At 31.6% G+C, this 21,639-nt stretch overlaps 1 protein-coding gene across 1 annotated transcript in view; it reads left to right on the plus strand.

Moving 5' to 3' along the window:
* The window catches only part of LOC143257685 (uncharacterized), a 117,329-nt gene that overhangs the window by 11,354 nt on the left and 84,336 nt on the right, over positions 1 to 21,639 (plus strand). The window contains exons 2-3 of the mRNA XM_076516728.1: positions 14,718 to 14,806; positions 16,966 to 17,058. Of these exons, the coding sequence (XP_076372843.1) occupies positions 14,718 to 14,806; positions 16,966 to 17,058 (182 nt within the window). The remainder of the gene's footprint in view (positions 1 to 14,717; positions 14,807 to 16,965; positions 17,059 to 21,639) is intronic.

The raw sequence follows: 21,639 nt of genomic DNA on the forward strand, positions 1-21,639 counted from the left end.
ATGTTTAATAAACGACTATTACACAGCGACATACAGCTAGTACAACAATTAACTTAATAAACTTTTTGACCAATGTGTTATGTGAGAATGATCAAATAACAATTTTTTATAAATTATTGTATTAATAAAAGGAGATAGAAAACACGTGGAATATTCACATACACAATGCTACACGTAATTTTCTCGATGGATCGGATGTGCGTTTCGAACTTACAATACCAAATTCAGTGTATAATTCTCTTCAATGAACAGAGCGCAGATTAACTCATAGCTTTGTGTGTGCTCCACGGTGGCTCAGTGATAAGTCCAAAGGTTTATTTTTACGTTAATACTCGGGTTTCGATACTCGTGGTGGGCAGAGAACAGATAATCCATTTTGTAGCTTTGTGCTTAAAATCAAACAAAGAAATCAAACGGAATCTTTGCATTACAAACGAACCTATCTATTTATAGATATAATCCTTAATGTATTTTTGAGCAAAGGTTATGAAATAAAAGTAAACAAACTTATTATTCAATTTCAATCAACTATATTTTCAGTTCTGATCAGAGAGAAACGATTTAAATGTATGTTATTCGAAATCATTTTCAATTTCCATTTCAATCAACTATATTTTCAGTTCTGATCAGAGAGAAACGATTTAAATGTATGTTATTCGAAATCATTTTCAACCAAATATGTAACCATTAATGTGTACAAAAAAGACAATTTTTACGACATTACTGAATCATAAACAGGTCTACATTTCAGCGAAACAGGTCGACAGAATTAAACCTCGTGACCTAACATATCAGTAATACCCGGATATTATTTCACCACCAGATTTCGTAAGGATTCTATTTGAAATCATGCCTGACGAGTTGACGATAAAAACATAACTTTTATCAAATGACCTAAAACGCACATTTCCTGAAGCAAAGAGTGTAACGGCCGTATATTTTGATTAAAAATTGCTTTATTATTCAGAACTAGAAAACTATTTATTTAGTTCAATTGGATAAAGGGAGATTTTTTTACTTTTCCTATACGTTAGAATGAATTTTGAAGCTCCCTGTGTTGAAAGGCGCATAACAATTAGAACAATATCAAGATTTTTCTTACATCGTTGGTGTTAATATTTCACAGTTTTTATCATTTCCACTAATCTCTAAAGGAGAGATCAAATAAGAAAAGTTTCAGTGATCACACAAAACGCGCAGTTCTTTCAAGTTGATGTAGGTTTCTATACCAACATCTTGTCCCTTAGTCAGTCTTGTGTATGGAACGAACCAATCTCTCCCTATATACTAAACATGTTCTGAAGACAGATGTGACTACTTCTGTTATCAAACACTATGGATCACATTTCAAGTAATAAAATAATGCTGAACTATTCTACCTTATTAAATGAGATTAGCTCTCAACATTTGGAATATTCTCTCCTTATTTCTGCTGCTTACACTAATAATACTGCCGCTCCAATGAATTGTGGGAACTTGCATATATAATCTTTGATTTACAGTACTGACCTCACAACTGTTATTGATAGTTTGAAGAGTACTCTATCACTATATTATTTACTTGCTTTGCCATCGAGAATTATCAAATATAGTTCTTTATATTTTAAAAATAACCATTACAATGAATAAGTAGATGTTTTTAACTACCTTAAAAGTGATTAGATAGTTTATTTCTAGCTAACCCTTACAGTGATAAAGTAGTTATTTTTAGTTAGCCCTGACTGTGACTAAGTGGTTGTTTTTAGCTAACCCTTATAGTGACTAGATAGCTGTTTGTAGGTTATTAAGAGACGTTTCTGCGTCAGATTTGGCTTTCTGGTTAGATGGTACTCAATGGATAGGAAGTGAAATGGAACCTATAAAGAAGCCTGTTATCTTTTCTTTTTAGCTCAACAAATATTGTTGCTATGAATCATTTGTTGCAGAAATCTGTATTAAACTAGTGCTATCTGTTATGTATCTTCAAACCTGATATGGTATAAACAAACTGCAACAAGTTCCGCTTCAAATCTTTCTCTGCGCTCTACTTATTTTCCTTTTTCATATCTTTTAATACCAGGTATTTTGATATTAAAATATCAGTCTTTGAGACGTCTACAAATGGTTTATTACTTCTTTTTCTACGAACTTAATTGATGGCAACATTTTCAGTACAATTACTACAGAGTTGTTAAGTGTCAATAATAATGCTATTTTAATCTGAATGAATTTTAATTATATACATTAATCTTAAGATAATTTTAAATTGATGCTACTGTAATTGCTAACGACGGCTTACGTTTAAATATGTCGCAATAAAATCAGTTTATATTATAAATTATAAAAGTTGTTCAAAGTTTTAGTACATAAATATATCACATGGTGGCACTGTAAACATTTGTTTTTCATACCTGTTTAGTATTCGTGGAGCTTACTGCTCATTATTTCTTAGAATGGTAACTTAACCATGAAATGCCAGGACTGCTAGGATTTTGAGTATGAGATGACAATTGAAGTTCATAATTATTTATGTTATCACTTGAAATCGATAATTTAAAAAAAAAATATTGAATTTTAGAAACAGAATGAATATTATCATTATTATAATTACAGTTAAAGCACCTTATAAGTATACTTCATTATTATTTAAGTTTCGTAGATATCATGTGAGAATATATCTTTTTGTTATTGTTATTTTGATTAGCCTTTATCTGATTCACTGTCTCAACTAAATTCCAGTTGTTCTAAAAATAAAGGAAACATTTGAATACTGAATAAGATAATTTCTTTATTAAATTCAATCTATCAGATGCGTGACCGAGTCTACGTGATACCAAAGAAACTGTCACTTTAAATATACGCTCTCTCATTTTTGATCATTAAATGAAGTTTTGATCCCGGGGTAAAAAAATGAAATTATAAAATAAATAAATAAAAAACAGTGGCATAAAACAGTCGGCGAGATTATATCAAACCAAAGATTTAAATAGATGAAAAAAAATCAAAACATGCCATAGTCTGAGTTATTACAAAGAAGAGAAGATAAGGAAAACAGCAGAAAACGACATTGACATTTAAAGCTTACTTTGAAAAGCTAATAGCCCACACTTTAAATCTACAAAAAAAAAAAATATGTTGTGTGTGTATGTGAATATATAGCTATGCAACTCTCAATTATATACAAGCTCACATATAATTTCCCCAGTGTCTTCGGGCGTTTTCCAACCTTATCAGAGCTCACATCGATATATACTATTTTCCAAATGCATTTCTTTCTTTATCTCGAGAATTTCAAATGTTTAGAATCTCCTTCTACGAGCGTAAGCTGCTGTAACGTTGTATACTGATAATAGGGAGGGTAAATGCTCAGAAATCACAGAAAATCTGGGCTATTGGTGACATGTATTTCTCGCTATAGATATAGCAACGTGTGTGATAAATTGCCAACGGAACGATAAAGTGTTCGTATTTCTTTCTTCGTCCTAAGAATCATAATGTATTCACTGCAGCAGCTCTTAGATATAGCCCGACACAGAGTGAAATAACTAGCTCCAGTAGTTACTATTCCATGCACTCGGCATATGATTGAAACTATATGCTCTGCTAGAGCGCGGAAGACAAACTGTGTTATAAATCTTCATATTTTTTGTCTTTGTTCTATTAGAAAAACACCAACCGGCCTCTGGAATAACGAAGACCTGTTAGTCATTCTTCTCCTACTCTGTATTTGTCAGCAATTACGCGGTTGGAAGTAAACGATAATCAATCATTTTTTCTAACTGCCTTGAATGCAGCGTCCTCTTTAGTCAAAAGTTGTTTTAATGATGTTCACCAATAGCTAACTACTACCGATATTTCAACCTCAGACACTTCGATAAACGACGACACATTTTAACTCAGTTTAATGCATTACAGTTATTCAAAACGTATTTTTTAATTAATTATTGGTTGTAATAAAACTGTTATGACCATTTTTCTGGTTTAAAAAAATACTGGTTTTTACTAAATATCCAAAATAATTAATGTTATACATAAAGTCTTAATACATATATATTTGTACACTGCATGACTATTATTAACAATAGTTCTATAAATGTGCTTTCTCTCCTAAACAGAGATAATGTTATTACTGAAAATAGAAGTTTTGCAGCTCATAAAGCCTCCTATTAAGTAATTATTGATAATCTCTTGCTAATAAAATTTAGCATTTACAATGATATAGACAGGAAACATATATATTGCAATTATAAGACATTCTGTTAAACTGAACAGTAGATTATCCCAGTAAGAAATTCAATACATGAAAGAAAAACAAAGTGAAATTTTGAAACCACAGGATGGTGAGAAAAAAAAAATTGTTTGTTCCTAATGATTCTCCTCACAAACAAACATTCTATTTACATACTATAACAAGTCTTATCGAATTTCTTGTTTATTAAGATGACGCAGACCACCTGACAAAAAACAAATAAACAATAACCAATGTAACCAATAGTTATAGAGCAACTAAAATCATAAAATGGAATAAAAAATAACGTACAAGCTGAATGAAAACAATTAGTTTGAGTTGCGACCAAACGAAATACATTTTATTACCTATGAGTGCATTTATTCTAATCCAGGGTTAATATAACAGACTTAAACGTATTATTACGTTAGACATTTAAGACCAAAAGGCTCCATAAGTTTAAGGAGACAACGATCCTTTCATAGGTCATTTTTTACGTTTGGATTCCACATTTAAAAATCAAAGTAATCCATTAAATTAAGACCACATTAAGCCTTTCAAAACAAATTAGTTAGTGTTAATTTTTCACTAGGACCTCCTGAAGCACAGCAGTATGTTTGCTGACTGATAACGCTAGAATCCAAGTTTCGATACCCGTGGTGGGCAGAGCGCAGGTAACCTATTGTGTAGTTTTGTGCTTAATTACAAACGAACAAATATTTTCTTCCGGATGATTTTAATATCTATAGATTTCAAACAGTGCTTCAGTGGGTCTTATTCTGGATTTTTATTATCAAACAATTTTATTATCCAAGGGAGAAACGCAGCAGTGAGAAGTGCTCACGACAATTTTCAGTTTATTTTAATGTCTTACTACCAAACTATTCTACTAGTTCAAGGGAACTTCGACCTCCGTAGGAAAAGGATACTTAGAATTAAATTGCGTCATTATAGACGAGTTCTTTCCTTACAGTTAATTCGTATTTCATAATTATTTTACTCACCAAAGCGGAGAATAGTAAACTAGGCTTCTAACATCTTGATTGTCCCTTTATAGCTTTTTCTTGCTTATTTATCGTAAAGCAGCATTGTTCACTCAAAATAAATATCCTGACAGGAGAAATTATAATTCGTCTTTATGAGACTTCTTACATATCGTGCGATCACCCTTATTTCTCTTCCATTTTGTCTTGTTTACGTATCGCCATACGATTTTGCTACACCCGAAGGAGAAGTTACTACATCTAAATAAGGCTGCTTGCATCCCACTCACTGGCCTTTATAAAATAGCAGGATACTTGTTACAGTTATCAATGTGCACGTACATTTCACCAAGTGACCCCAGGCACTAGCGCTTCTTCTCCGCTAGTGCAACTTTCTACAGATGGTATTCCTTTCACAGGTATGGTGAGAAGCCAGATTGTTTTACTTTTCCATATTGAAATGGACCGAGACTAAGACAACAATTAACGTTACCGCAAATATATATACGGCCCGGCATAGCCAGGCGGGTTAAAGCATTCGCCTTGTAGTCTGAGGGTCGCGGGTTTGAATCCCCGTCGCAACAAACATGCTCGCCTTTTAAGCGGTGGGAGCATTATAATGTGACGGTCAATCCCACTATTCGTTGGTAAAAAAGTAGCCCAAGAATTAGTGTGGGTGGTGATGACTAGCTGCCTTCCCTCTAGTCTTACACTGCTAAATTAGGGACGGCTAGTGCATATAGCTCTCGAGTAGCTTTGCGCGAAATTCAAAAACAAACAAAGAAGCAAATATATACATACATATAAAAACTGAGAATATTTCTTTCTACATGAATAAATATTTTTAAAACAAAGTAACCAAGTACTATTAGAGGTGTATAAATGTTACTTGAAATAAATAAAAGTCAAACTGCCAACTGAATGAATAGAAATTATAGTTTTAATAAAACTTGTAAATACATTTCTTGAAAGCAGTTTTTACAATCAGTCAATATGAGAACGATTACAAAAATATGTAATGTCTATGAAAATCTTATTACCAATAGCTATAATTAACAGGTAGAATGTATCTCAATTCCTAGTTTCTTAAATCCCATCGAAACTAAAACTAATTCAAATAAGAAGCTTATCTCGTAAATCTTATATATGTGGGATTTTTTAAAACTATTCTCTAACTAGTCGTGAGCATAAATCTTGATCTTTAGAACAAGTGCATGTTTAAAAGTTCTTCCAGAAAGAGTGCAGATATTTACTTGTTAACATTATGACATTATATTAAAAAAAGAAAAAAGGTTGCGACATAGATGCATTTACATCATCCACCCTACCAACATTTGTCAGTATTTAAGGTTGTTGATATCAAAAGTTGTTAGCAATAACGATGATCGTGTTACTCGGTGTGTCGAAAACGTGTCAGAGTTAAGTGTTAAAAACACATAAATATTTACCAGTGTGATACGAGAATTGGAGCTGTCCACAGAGAGCAGAATCTGTGTACAGCTTGTCTTACGAGCATAGTGATATTGATACGTGACTTTAGCTAACAGATATCACACAAGCCATCTTATCTTGGTGTAATTACTAGAGTAAACGAAAGTGACAAGATTATTGGTAAAAGTCGAGGACATATTGGCGGTGACTGGCAGGTGACTGACTAGGTAAACACGTCATATAGCTATAATCTACGAACACACAAGTTTGTTTTCCTGTTGAAGTTAAGATTTACGGGTCTTGACTTCTGGACGAGCACTTAGAGTAAATCACTTTGAAAGCTTTGATCCACGACATTAGTATTTCTAAAATAGACTTTAGAAATATAAGACAAGAACAGTTTTAACAGAACAAAACATACATAAAAAGAAATGATGTTTTTTTTCCTTATGATATTTAATCAGTAAGTAGAATATCTAATAAACTTGAAGGAAAACAACATTAAGTCGTTTTTTTAACAAGGAAAGTAAAGAGTTTATTATGTACTGATACACTCTGGATATTAAGTATTTAGTCGTGTAGACTAAATTATATGTTATTGTTAATAACAACTCCTGTAGATTTTCTACACATTATTGTTAACAAATATCTATTCATGTTAACTTACTCATAGGCTGTTCTTTGTTAATCAACAACTCTTACACATGACCTAACATCTTTTACTTGTTAAATAACCACCACAATCACTTTAAGTACTTACAATATTTAACAGCGTCCTGAAGTCATATACCATTTTGTCACTATAACAAGAACCAGTTGGGTCTATTTCAGCAATTAATTATCAACTATCATAGATAAAATAAACACATACAGTCTATCACAAAGGTAAAAATAACAACAACAACAAAAAGTCTGAAGTCAGATGCCACCTCATAAGTATAACAACAACCAGATTGATCTATTTCAGCAATTAATTATCAGCCATCATAGCTAGAATGAGTTGTGGTTTGTTACCAAAAAAACACCAGCAACCCAGAAGTTGAGCTGCACGTTGTTACTACGGTAACATCAACTGCATCATATCCCAGAATTCAGACTATATCAGAAGTGATTTATCATTTTGTGTTATATTAAAAACACGAAAACAAACTTATAATGAATTATTACCCCTTGTGTAATAAGGTTCCTTACTTTGTGTTCGTCGTGGATACACATGCTTGAAATAATAGAAAACTTTGTTTTTAATGTGAAAGTGGCCTACTTGAATACTGAGCTTGAAATAACAGACACCTTAGTTTTTAATGTGAAAGTGGCCCACGTGAATAGTGAGCTTGAAATAACAGACAACTTTGTATTTAATGTGAAAGTGGCCTACGTGAATAGTGAGTTTGAAATAACAAACAACTTTGTTTTTAATGTGAAAGTGCCCTACGTCCAATATCCTTTGCAAAATAGCATTTTGCTGGATGCATATGTACATGAGAGCAGTACTGTCAGCACAAATTTACTTTAATTAATATAATTAAAAAGTGCTTGTATTACCACACGAAAGCAACTACAAGTCTTGTCAACACAGTTAAATTTTACAGCCTTTCAACTTCTCATCGGATTGTGCATTTGTCACTAATAACTTAAATAATTAATTTATTAGGAACACGGTGATGTAGTATCCATAAATAAGAGATTAGAAGGTAGAGTCTTTCTCAACTGAACGAATGTTAACACTGGTCGTTTGGAGTAGATTAATAGTGTATCTTTATCAGTAACTAATATGTGCATTAGGTTTCTTTTCACCGTTATCCCACCATTAAAAATAATCTTTAGTTCAAAGAGAATCTCCAAAAGTTATCTAGATGCATTACCACCACCACTGGTTATGGTGAAATTTGTTTTTATAGTTTATATTTGTGTGAGAATAAAGACTGTTAAGCAAACCCTGGACTATTCCACACGGTAGTACACCTATTGTTGATAGATAATTGTTACGCTGATATGTTATTAATGAACATTTGTGTCATGCTATCTTGATAGAGAATGACGGTAGTTCGATATTTTTTTCCATTTCTAAAACAACAGTTCTAAACTGATGGCCTGTCTGTCATTAAATGTTATAAGACCTGTGATTACAATATCTGCAGGATTTGCTATAGCGGTTCTTTCTAAACGTTTGTCTGTCAAAGTAACAAGAACATTCTAACAACCACCTGTAATTATATAGATACTCTTCGAGTACGTGACCTAGGCCTATTTTAAAAGGTTTATCACACTGAAGCTAACAGAAAGGAAAACCTGACATGTGCATGAAATTCAATTTGGCGGGAAGAAGAAGGATTTTCATTGTGCAAATAGGTTTCTGCTAGAAACTGTAGCAATTTGGTTTTTAGTTTCCACGTGTTTTAATTAGAACAATTTAGAGCAGCGTAAACAAATACTTTATATCTCCAGAGAAAAAAAATCTAAAACCACCTCTTTCATGCGTTGGACAAAATCATTATTTAAAGAAAGGTAATTCAACTACAGTCATCCAAAAATGTGAAAAATAGCTCATAAAAAAACCACGAAAACAAGGATGTATCTGTATTCTTTCAAATTGAAAGTGAAATTTAACGCGTTAAAATGGATTTTACAGTATTTTACTTTGTTATATTTATGTGTTTAACATCTATTTTCTTTTCGTACAATTTTCCTTTTGTATGGTTTTATTACGATTTGGATGTTTTTCATCGTATGGTTATATATGAAATTTTCAGTTTGATCTGGGCACATCAATATGTTTTAAGTACGTGGTTACGCTCTCCAAGTCAAGATGTTAACATGTTTAAACTTTTTTCTAGCGGTTACATAACTTGACTATAATGTGTAAATAGAAAGATAGTTATTTTCTAGTCTGCGCTTTATATGTGGTTACATTGTATATTAATGCCATTCTTGGATTTTACTTCTATGGTTCTAACGACTTCTGTTATTTCAAACTTAAACTTGTCATTGGTAATACAAACCTTTTGTGAATAAGCCAATTGGTTGAGTTATTATGACTTTAGTATAGAAATGAGTTTCTCATCACTACGTACCGTTTTCACTAGTGCCACAGTGAAAATTCCAGCCTTGATCTTGGCGTCAGAGGTCTCTTTGTTTTTCGGCAAAATAAATAGGGGGTCTAAACTTATTACAAAAGAGGTCTGTAGCAGGTTATATAGCTCGTACACGAAGTCAGTTTTGAGATAATTATTTAATAAACACGTGGGTAGATGGAATAAACTACGCTTTACGATATGTACAGCACCTATCGAGGTTAGAATTACTAAAACCACATTCGAAGTCTGAGAACAGAAATAAAGTTTTATAGCCGGGGTAAGCATCATTGTTTACTGTGATGTAGTATACACTCGCAGCTGTGTCGAGTGTGTAACATTATATCATTTATACCCAACGATCATGGTATCACTTACCCTACTTTTAAATTACGATGAAAGTTGATGATGTTTATGTTGCAAATTTGCAATAAAACCCATGAAAGTAAAGACGTCCTGAGATTTAATTAGGCTATAAATTCTTCTCATGTACGCTAAAACAGGATTAAAAATCTTACTTAACTCGTAAAAATAGAATTCCTGGCAGAAGAAAAAAAATGTGATGTTAATGCAGATTTAACAATTTACTTAATAAGATTTAAACAAAAATATGATGGATATATTTAAAGTTTTCAATTTGTTCCTAAAGTTACAGCTTGTAGCCATCTCTATGAGCGACATATGCTTTAATAAAAATAAAAATAACGTTGACATACAAATGAAAACAACTAAATTTTGTGATTATTTTCAAAACTTCTCAGTTTACGTGACAGAGATAAGTAACAGTAAATAAACACTGCTAGAAATAATAAATATATTATTTTCTTCATAAATAACGGACTTTTTTCTAATTAAAGAAAAGTTCAAAAACCTCAAAATTTATAGTTTAATACCATGCTGTACGTATAAAACCATATTTAATATAATTTGTTATAGTTAATAGTAACAGTGTCTGTAAACTTTATTCTTTGATTTGTTTTGACAGTTAGCGAAAGACATATTCAAGTACATTTAAACATTTAACTCTTTTATTTTTGTACAGAAGTTTTACTTAATCTAAAGCAAGTGCTCAGAATAGCTGTTTTAATTTTTTTATATGCATTTATTTTTCCCATTCTAACTTATCAAAAATTAAGTTTGGTTGATAACTTTTAAAAGGAGGCGATAATAGTTAATCACACAAATTTAAAATAATCGGTTTGTTATTAGGTTTTTTTTGAGTAAATATGATTCTAAAACTTAAAAGAAAGTTTCATCGTAAATATAAAGTTGACAATCTCAAGTTAACATTTAAAAAACAAAAACAAAAAATGAGCAATAATATTAACATTTCTCGAGAAACCTTTTGCTCAAAAGAGGGCGCTACTAGCTTTCTTGTGAAATTCCAGTTGGTGTAACGCATTCGTATTCAAAATGGCGAAGTTAAATGATACACTCATAATTGACTCGCACTTATATGATGGCTGATACATAATGCTTTGCCTGTAGGGTTAGAATATATGAAAAAAAAACACAAGCGCACAACTTAATTTTCTTTGAGAATGCTTAACTCAATTAACTTGTGTCTAAAATATGGGAGTTTGTTAGTTTGATGATGTACAATATAAGAATTCCGCAAGAAATATCCTGAATCAATCATTTCGATTCAAGTTCCCAAAAATCCATCTACCGTAATGATAGGCTCGTTTAATATAGTGAATTTAAAAATCTCTAGCACGCGATGGAAGTGGAGTGGTTCCCGGTGTTAAGACGGTATTTCATAGTTGAAGTCAGATTAATATTCAAAGATCAATACATCTCTTAAGTTGTGTTCATACGCACCAGCTGCTGGTGTTCATAGTTGAAGAATAATTGAACAAAATGTTTATTTTTATCTATAGAAATCTACTTAAGATATTTTTAAGGCTACTATCATTAAGCAAACTTTTCTGCTAAGCCTAATGGATATTTAGCATACTTTTCTAGTCTGTTTGTTGTTTCTTTTTCCAGATTTTTAAAGACATCTCTTGATTTGATAAATAATTTACTTTCGAAAGCTGTTGGCAAATAAAGAAACTATTATTATTTTATCAAAGAATTAATTGGTTTTGTGCAAATGAAATATTTAATGCGACTCACTTCTGTTACTGTACTGAGCTTGGATTAGAAAATTTCAGTTTTAGATGAAAATTTACAAACTTTGGGTTTTGAGGAATTCGGGAGTTTTTTATTATTATTTCTAATATCTTGTTACATAATGTGTTTAGCGTCTTAGAGATGTGAATCTCTTTCTGTGCTAAACAGTGGTACTGTGTGTATATTTTAAATTAACAGACGCTGACCAGCTTTATATACACTTATATTCAGGTGAAACATGTTAGGTTCTATTCTTTTTTAATACTTTACTTGTTTATTTATTAGTTTGTATGGAATAAACGAAAAATACGAAAAGTTCACAATGTAAATTGTTATTCCTGGATGGGCGTTTTCTATTTACAACTGATATATAATTTAATACCGGACAGATACCGAAACAACATTTGGATAAAATTCAAAATCTCCAATTTTACAGTTAACTTTACTTTTCATTTGTGTTTATTTTCCAGGTGAGCAAGTAAGAACAAACAAAACTAAGAAAGTATCTGAAACAACTTTATTCATTCGTTTTGTGAAGCTCTGTACTTATTATAATATCATATCGCAGAATTCTTTGATAGACTGATATCACTTGTGTCAGTGGTTTTTTTTTCTTCTTTTGTCAAAATGTGTAAAATATACATTTTTGAACATATGACTTACTGTATCTCTCGTACATAACTTTGAGAGATGCATGCTATTTTGTTATAGAGACATATACATGATAATGTATATATCTATATAATGATGGATGGCGCTTTTTGGAAAATTAACCCTAACTTTCTAGAATCTAGAGCAGACGCCATGAATGGCACTAATTGATCGCTAACGTTCAGGCCTGGATTTGTCACTCGAATCAGGCATTTGTAAGTGATAAGGAACTAATGACTTTGTGTGAAAACTGAGTGTGTAAGGAAGCCAAGCATCATTAGCCTTGGATATGTTGTTTACCGCAGGCAAGCAAAATAAATCAAGTAGATGGCGCTCTATAGTATTTGACATCAGATTATATACATATCTGTATATATAAAATCAAATAAAGTATTATTAATTACATTTTCAAGTAAAAAGAAAAATATATATTATTTTAAAGCGATAAAAAAGAGCTCAACAAATAATTCACATATATAAAGTCACATAAATATCTTCGAATCAGTTATTTGATTGTTACTGCAAATAATTGGTGTTCACTTCTTTTTCTCTTTTTGTCTCTGATAAGTGCAGGGTATCACAAAATAAAAGGTTTAGAGTTTCACATGGTGGCAAACTTTCATGGTTGATTTCTAAGCCATCATATGTAAATTCTTTTCTGGTCATGTATTACAAACCCATTGAATGTTTTCCATACAATGAAAGAGTGTGAATGTTACAGGTGAAATGTGTATTAAGATAAATGTGTAAAAAGTCTCAACATTATAACTTTTTGAACATACTCGAAAACGTTACACATTCTATTTATAAACCTTACGTTTAATGAGTGTGTCCTTTAATTAGTAAGTGTTTAGCTACTGTACGTGAAACGTAAAATAATTTATTATAATTTACTTTCCTCGAGATATTTAAAAAACACTCCGTATGTTTATGTACGAAGAAAATTTGAATCATATAGTTAGTCTCTAAGACAATGGGTAAGAACAAGTATTTCCGTGTTTTTCAACTGTCATACTGACTGAATTTTAAAATACATTTATTACCATAATTTGTAAGTTGAAACAATCTATAGGGAATACTTATCTCACACTAGAAAATCTGTGGCCGCCAATGCTAATGGCTGACCGAGGGGAAAAGACTGTATTGGATAAGCAAATACAAAATACATCAAACTGTGTTCCATTGGACTCAGTTGTTGTTTTTTCTACAATGGTCAAATGCCAGCATCTCCAACCACATCATACAAAGAAGACTACGCAAAGTCTCACAAGTACAACCAATAACCATTCCCAAAAACTATTATGCCAGATTCAAAGAAGAAAGCATAGCTTCAGAGGTGCGTACAATGCAAATTGAATACAGTTAATAAGCATGGGGGGAGAACAAACGTACGCAAATATGATGTGTTAAGTTCATTTCACTATTTTTCTGTAATTTTACTAAATAAATAATGGAGAAAATTGCACAAGGAACTTAGCATTACTTGTGTTGTTGAAACTAATCAAGCTGCTAAGTGCTGAGAGTGATGTAATTGTGTCAGTCTTATTGCAAGACTTGTGTCTTGAATAACGTCCAGTGTGTAAATGAAAGTTGTCCTAGTCATGTCTACTCTAAAATTTTGCATTTCCACTTCGACTAACGATAGATCATTAAAAGCAATCAGGGAACAACCAGTCGCGTTCTTCTTGTCCGAAATTGGTTTCATTAGCGCCACAATGTCTTAGTCATTTCTCCTGGTCAACATATCTAATGGATTTCAGCCATATACATCTCTGGAATGAAATGGAATTTATCTTAGTTTTCTATCGGCAACTAGTTCGAGACTCTTTAACAGATGAAAAAGAATCCTGCTGTTTTTATTTTCAACATAATATTCTGAATGAATATTTTTTTCTACCACATTTTGACCACACTAGTGTTGTCTTATAATATTGATTAGTCATTCATTATATATATTTTATTTATTTATATATGGTTTTCACTGTTATGATAATTCATTCCTGTGATACTAATATTGTAAATATTATAGGACATTTAGATTTCCAGTAAAAGTTATTTGCAACACATATTCCTTTGTTTCGATTATAGCTGACATTAAAAGATGAACTGAGACAATTTTATTAGTGTAAATGTATGGAGGCATTACTTTCAAAATTTGAAATGGATCTTTAATCATAAACAGTTATTTCCACTGATATATAATGACCTTATATTCCATTCTATGATAATGGATAACCAATTCTCATTATATTTCTGCAGAGAGACGTGCTCTGTTTCTGTTGTTTTTTTTCTTCAATCGAACGCCATTCGCCATCTCTTCATTTCTCAGCGGATTGACTTGAAACTTGGTAGGTCCAAAACACCGAGGCAATTTTTCTTTTTTTTCTATTTAGATCTTTCTATGGATTCTATGGATCAAAGGTAAAACAATCCCAAAATATATTTTTGGTCCCCGGTACATATGTATAGCAATCAAGATGAAAATGTAATAACGTTAAGTTCAAACTTTTTTCTTACAAGCAACTGGAAGATCCTTACATAAAATATTAAATAAAAACTTTTAAAATAAGATTAACATTAGGAATGTTAAATTTGCCAATTTAAAAAATCGACATCTTTGAGAAATGAGTAATAGTTAAAGACAAAACTAGTAAGTTTGATTAAGTAATTTTTAATACACATCAAGAAGAAAGTTACTTTAGACACACATCGGTAACTACATAAACTAATTTCGAAGCATTTTTGGTGCCAGGTTAAGGAGAAATTGAAACGTCTGAAAACACTTTTCACTGTTAATAAAACCCTAATTCAGTTGTACCATAAAACTACGTGACTGTGCGAGACTATACTTTGTGAACGACAGCAGATGGACTTCAAGCAGCTCTTTTAAATAAACCAAATTTAGTCCCAGATAAACAAGAAAATAGCGAATTATAAGTACTATTCTTAACAACAGGATTGTTGTATTAACTACAGTGCACCTGGTTGTGTTGGACAGTAGAAATGCTACTGCATTTGCTCAGCCAAATGCCTAACAAAAATGTTAAGCTTTTATACTACGTATTAGTACACACACTTATAATAGTGGAATGTCAAAACATATGTTATGTGACAAGTTTCCTTTCAATTACATACATTCTAACATATTACTATACGCTGTATTACCATACATTAACTTTATTTAATGTCTGTTACATAAAAAGAGAAAGAAACAAAATAAAAATACATATAACTCTTAAATGTCAGGACGTTCCATCACGATTTTGTTTTTCATGCGGGATACCAGATCAGGTCATTTTGAAGCCGCGTAAGATTTTTTTTTTGTATTATACAATTGAAGCGATATAATTAATAATACAAATGTCACGTCTCAGTTTGCTTCACGTTGCGACAACACATGGTGTTATTTGAATGTTAAAAATAACAGCGAACTAGTCTACAACTACATTGCAGGTGAGCACACGATACTGGGTTACTTGGTAGTTGTAGGATGGGTGGAAATAAAAACGTTAATTTCCCTTTGTGTCCGAACGGCAAGAGACAAATCGGAAGATTTGAATTCTATTATAAGCTACTATCGATTACTGCTTGAATCTCATAAGCTATGACGTCTGAAGCCTCTAAAAACGAGAAATTAAAACACAGTGGTAACGAAGAATAATTAAAACTATTCTTTACGTACAACTATAAGAAACTAGCAAGTGCTTTATTTTCACCAATTAAAAGTTCTGGCTTAACTTCCTCCACTTGTAAAAAAAACAGATAGTTTGATAAGAGTAAAAAAAAACTATAATGGAAAGAAATAGTGTGTAATATAATTCTTTTCCGTATCAAACCTTAAAAGTGTGGTTTACAAATTTTTAATAATTTCATTGCGCACAACCTTTCCTGCTTTATTCCTAGCTTGTATTGGAATTAAAGGATAAGAATCATTCCATTATAATGATGACTTGCCGGATCTCTGTCTTGAATGCATTATCGTTCCTTCTGTCATGGGATTAACGTCTTATGTTTTAAAATATGCAGTTTTTTATTTCATAAAATATTCGGATTTAATATTAATGCCTGGTTAAAATCCTTTCTCTGCTGAGGGTAATTCAATTGTGAAGAAAAACCGTGTAGTAGCAGGCAAGTCTCAAGTTGGTTTTGAGAGACTTGAGAAAGCCATGGTGAGTTTCAACGAATATATTCGGATTCTGTGGATATTTCGCTAACATGTTCCTTATTTATTTATTGATTGCTTCCTGTTAATTAATTTAAAAGTTAGCCAAGAGTCTATGACTACGACACTTCCCTCTTGGCACTGGGTATCATTTTAGCTTATTTTCTGCTTTAGTTAATCCTAAATTGGAATTTAGGCTTAGTATGATGGAAGTAAATCATTATTTTTTCAAGTAATTCTGAGTGTGGCTGTAAAGTGAAGATGAATATAATAACGCACTTTAATGTTCACTTGTTGCAACAGATAACGTATTTGTTATAATAATACGTTTTGGTTTTATTTCAGTTCACACATCATTTGTCAAAACTGGATGCAGCCAGGCCGTACATATGCAATATTTGGCAAAGACAATACTGGCTCAGCGCCGATTTCCCGATGGTACGTAAGATTGTATTCGTAATAATTTAGTGTAAAAGGAGAACAAAGACCGTTCTAGCCCTTTTTCCTTTTCACCTTCAACAGAATTATTGTAAATGTTCTACTGATGTTGTTTGTTAGTGATTTATTTTTACCTGAACCATAGTTGGTGTAAACGATTATTGTAAAAGCTTCTAGAGAAACAGCTGAACATTTCTCAGGCCTGCCACTTTACTCGCACGGTTTTTCCATAAGGAAGTATAATGCAGCTGATGTACAAGTACAATGAAAAGAAATTGCGAAAGTAGAAATGGCTTCAAGCTCTCCATAGAGGGTGTTTCCATAAAGAGAACTCTTTTTTCGGTTTTGAGTCGAACGTATTTTTACGCGGTACAATAAAAAAACAACAGTATTCATTAAATGATATATGAATTAAGAATATTTTATTGCTTGTTGATGAAAAACAACTTGCGAATGATTATTAAGCACGTTAAAAACAAAAATACCATTACCTACACCACACACACCTTCAACTTATATTTTCCAAAATGAATAACATATTGTATAATGCACTTTTACAGAGTTTAATATACAGATCTTAAGAGAATTTGGCTTTTCTGTTAACTTGGCATTTGAATATTCGACTTTAATGTCGCTCGACCGAAAATAAAATACGAATAAGATGAAATGTCCAAACTAAAGACGAATTATAAGATTTAACTGCAAATAAACAAACATATATGCATATATATATACTCTTGTACAAGAAACATCAATCAAAAGTGATACTATAGTAGTTGACTTGTTAAAGGAACTTTATTTTGATAACTGAATATTGAAGATAATACAAGTTTGTATATTGGTATGTTAACATTTAAAATTGTTTATGAGGTCTTAAGATAGAAAATCACTTAAGGAGAATGTGAAATTTGATATTTCTCTCACTTTTATATATTTTGTTTTAGAATGAGCAAATTTTCTTCTTTAATACGCAAAACAGTAAAACAAAGCTTTCATTTCTTGGTAAGCAAATACGACCATTTTTTATCCGGCAGAAGATTTTAAATAGATTCAGAGAGTTTTGTTAGCTAATAAGACGTACACACTACAAACAAAACTGTTTTTAAAGCCACCATTTAACTAATGAGACATACATGCCACAAACAAAGCTATTTTTAGTGCCACCTTTTAGCTATATTAACACAGTTGTTTTCAATGCAACTCTCGTGCTTTAGGACCAACATAACATTTTATTCTATTGTTTCGTGTGGCTGTTAATTAACTGAATATTCTGTAATGTTAAATATCTCAGAGTAGGTAAAGCACTAGAATATTATATTTTATTATTCTGCGTTTCAGATGCTATTATGTGGTGAAAAATACTTTACATTGTTGCAGCTCCAAAATGATATAAGACGTGGAGTGATTTCTTCAATTTTTTTTCGTATTTTATAAGCTGTTAATTAAATAGTGGAAAAGTTTATGTTGTTAAGAAACTTCAAGATTGCAAATAAATATATTTTTTTATTATTTCCATTTCACAATCTGGTTCATATAACAACATTTTACACTGTTATACGTTTCAGAGGACACAGCAGTAAGGATTTGTTTTGTACTGGTGGAGACCAACAAGGCTCCATCGTTCAATTTAGTAGGCCCGACATGGCCAGGTGGTTAAGGAAATCGACTCGTAATCTGAGGATCGCGGGTTCGAATCCCCATTACAACAAACATACCCGCCCTTTCAACCATGTGTGCGTTATAATGTGACGGTCAATCCCACTATTCGTTGGGAAAAGAGTAGCCCAAGAGTTGTCAGTAGATGGTGATTGATGCCTTCCCTCTAGTCTTACACTGTTAAGTTAGGGACAGCTAGCGCAAATAGCCCTCGTGTAGCTTTGCGCGAAATTCAAACCAAACCAATCAAATTAGTATCTTTACTGCAACAGTATTTGTTTAAATATAGGATTTCTATTATAATATAAAACAATTCTAATTGCAGACACTAAAATGTACAAGACCACTTTTCTTAGGCTAACATTCATTAAGTCTTTATTAGGTACAGACTATATTCTATAAAGATATGATTTAATACTGTAACTTGTGCACATTTTTTGTCTTAGTTTAGCCAGAACCAAGCTTTAATTAATACTATCAATAAATAACCTTATAATATTATTGTACCACCTAACGTTAAACGTTTTCTAAAACTTTGATGGGCTTCGTTGTATAATTTTTTTTACTAAAGGATATTTAGATCCACTCTGTATTTCCATTCCTTGAAATAAAGTGGACATGCGCATTTAAACAGTAAAGTATTCACTCATTTTCAGAACAGACAAAAACTGAATGTTATTACAATAGAAAATTTCATATTTCAATTGCTTTTAATACAGATTTCAGAGGCCATAAAAATTAGGTCATTTTATCATATTTTTTCTTGTCTCAATGGCTGTTTAACAGTAAACAATTTTCATTGTTACAAGTCCCAAAAACTCTAAAACAGTGGAGGATTTGCTATTAGTTCGTGTTTCAGGTGTCTGTTAGACCATAAACGATTTTGTTACGGGTTTCATAAGATATGTAGCAGTTGGACCTTTTTCCCATATTATTCATGTCTAAATAGCTGCTAAACATTGGAAAATTGTGTACTGCCATGAATATCAGGGTATATTTTTATAACAGTGGAGCAATAAAAAGGATAACAATACTTATGATAAACAACAGTATTTACTGAGAGAAATAAAATTATTTTTTACTTAAAAATAATTATAAATTATAAGACTGTTTAAAAACACAGAAGGTGTGATAGGTAAATTATAAAATAATTTAAGTAATATGATAATAGTAATGTTGATAAACTGCATGTATAATTTGTAATGCGTAAAATTAAGATGCAAAAGCATATGGTTCAAAGGAATACTGTGTGTTGTTGAGTACATAACAATATATTTTAATGTAAAGTGTTTATTTTATTAGCAATATCAGATTGCTACTATCTTTGTCGAGGAAGTAAAAATTAAAGAAAAATCTTTAATTGGTAGTCTGTTTCTTTATTCTATTAACGAATTGAGAATGGGTAGGGGTTGTCCAGCAGTTTTTGCGCTTTTATGGTTGCAGATCCTATAAGCTATACTTGAACTATTTGAAATGTCATTCTGAAAATTATTCCGTACAGAATACGCTGAAATACAATTACTATACACTACATTAACTAAAAAGAATAAGGACTCTAACCTTCCTTATTAAAGACTTTACATACCCATCCACGATAAACATGTAAATACTGTAAAACTTAATGTGTAATAGGACAAATCTCCATGCAAAAGTAAAAAGCCTGTGATCAACCGCTCTCTCTCCTCGCTAAACCAAAACAGTGAAGAAACCAATTCTTCCTCTCTAGTCCAAGCCAATTGTGATATGTTACAAATCTCAGAATAATAAAACATTTTAATTTCTTTATTCAAATCTCAGGATTTAGGACATATCTATATAAATATAACAGTACTGTCTTTTGTATGTCCATGTAACTACTTCGCAGGGTCTGGATGGATCATTACTATCATGGATCATGAAGGTTCGTTAAGCTCATTTGGTAAATACACATTTTCAGTTTGAATTTTGCGTTTTGCGGTTTTTACGTGCATTATATAACGCTACTTCGCCTCCTGTTTACGGATCTCCATCAAATTTAACATGAAGCTTTGTTGGGTCCGAACAGATATATTAATAGATGTAAACTTGCAGTTTCACATTTTATGTTTTGCAGTTTTCATGACCGTTTTTCTTAAATTACATATATTTACATAACTTCAGTACACGGAACGTGTGTTCCAGCTAGTAGGACGATAGAGTATTTTGTTTCCTTGCTATGTCTTTAAGCTGCTACAGAGCGGAACATGTTGTTTAGATACACGTCTCAGAAGATGTAAAGTAACATCTTTTTTCTGCAGTTCTTGTCTTGTTACTTGCTAGTGGGACTTTTTACACTATTACGGTTCTATGATGTGGTAATTTTTCTACTATAATTACTCGTGTTAAAGGCTGAAATAGAAATTTTTACTTTCACAAGTTTTAAGGTTTGGAAGACCAAGTATGTTTTATCACAAGTTACAAGAAAGGTGAATGAGCATCTATCTTTAACCATTTAAAACATGTGTCATCTTTTCATATCTCAATTATCAAAATGTTTCATTCTTTATTTTCTCATGTAGAGGATCAGGTATAATAAAAAAATGTTTTTGATATGTTGAATGTTACTCCAATTGTAACAAAAAGAGAAGGATCTTTTCTTGCGTTGTTACCCATGTACTTATGAAAATTAATGGATCGGGTATTGCAAAGTCTATCATAATAATTCATACTAACACCTACCGTTTAGGTAACTATTCTTTTTATATATTTATCAACCATTAGGTGACTGTACGGTAGATCTTTATCAGTGTATTTAAGATCAACAGCTGTTACTGTTCGAATCATAAAGTACACGTTGTTTCACATAACAATGACAAGTGGTGCGTGAGGTAATTCTTGCCCAAACATTGTTTGTAGTAAAAAACGACAACTACCAAGAAAGTGGAGGTTTCGAAATATTAATTGTGT

Source organism: Tachypleus tridentatus, chromosome 7 (genome assembly GCF_004210375.1).
Source record: "Tachypleus tridentatus isolate NWPU-2018 chromosome 7, ASM421037v1, whole genome shotgun sequence".
In the NCBI taxonomy this organism is placed as follows: Eukaryota; Metazoa; Arthropoda; class Merostomata; order Xiphosura; family Limulidae; genus Tachypleus; species Tachypleus tridentatus.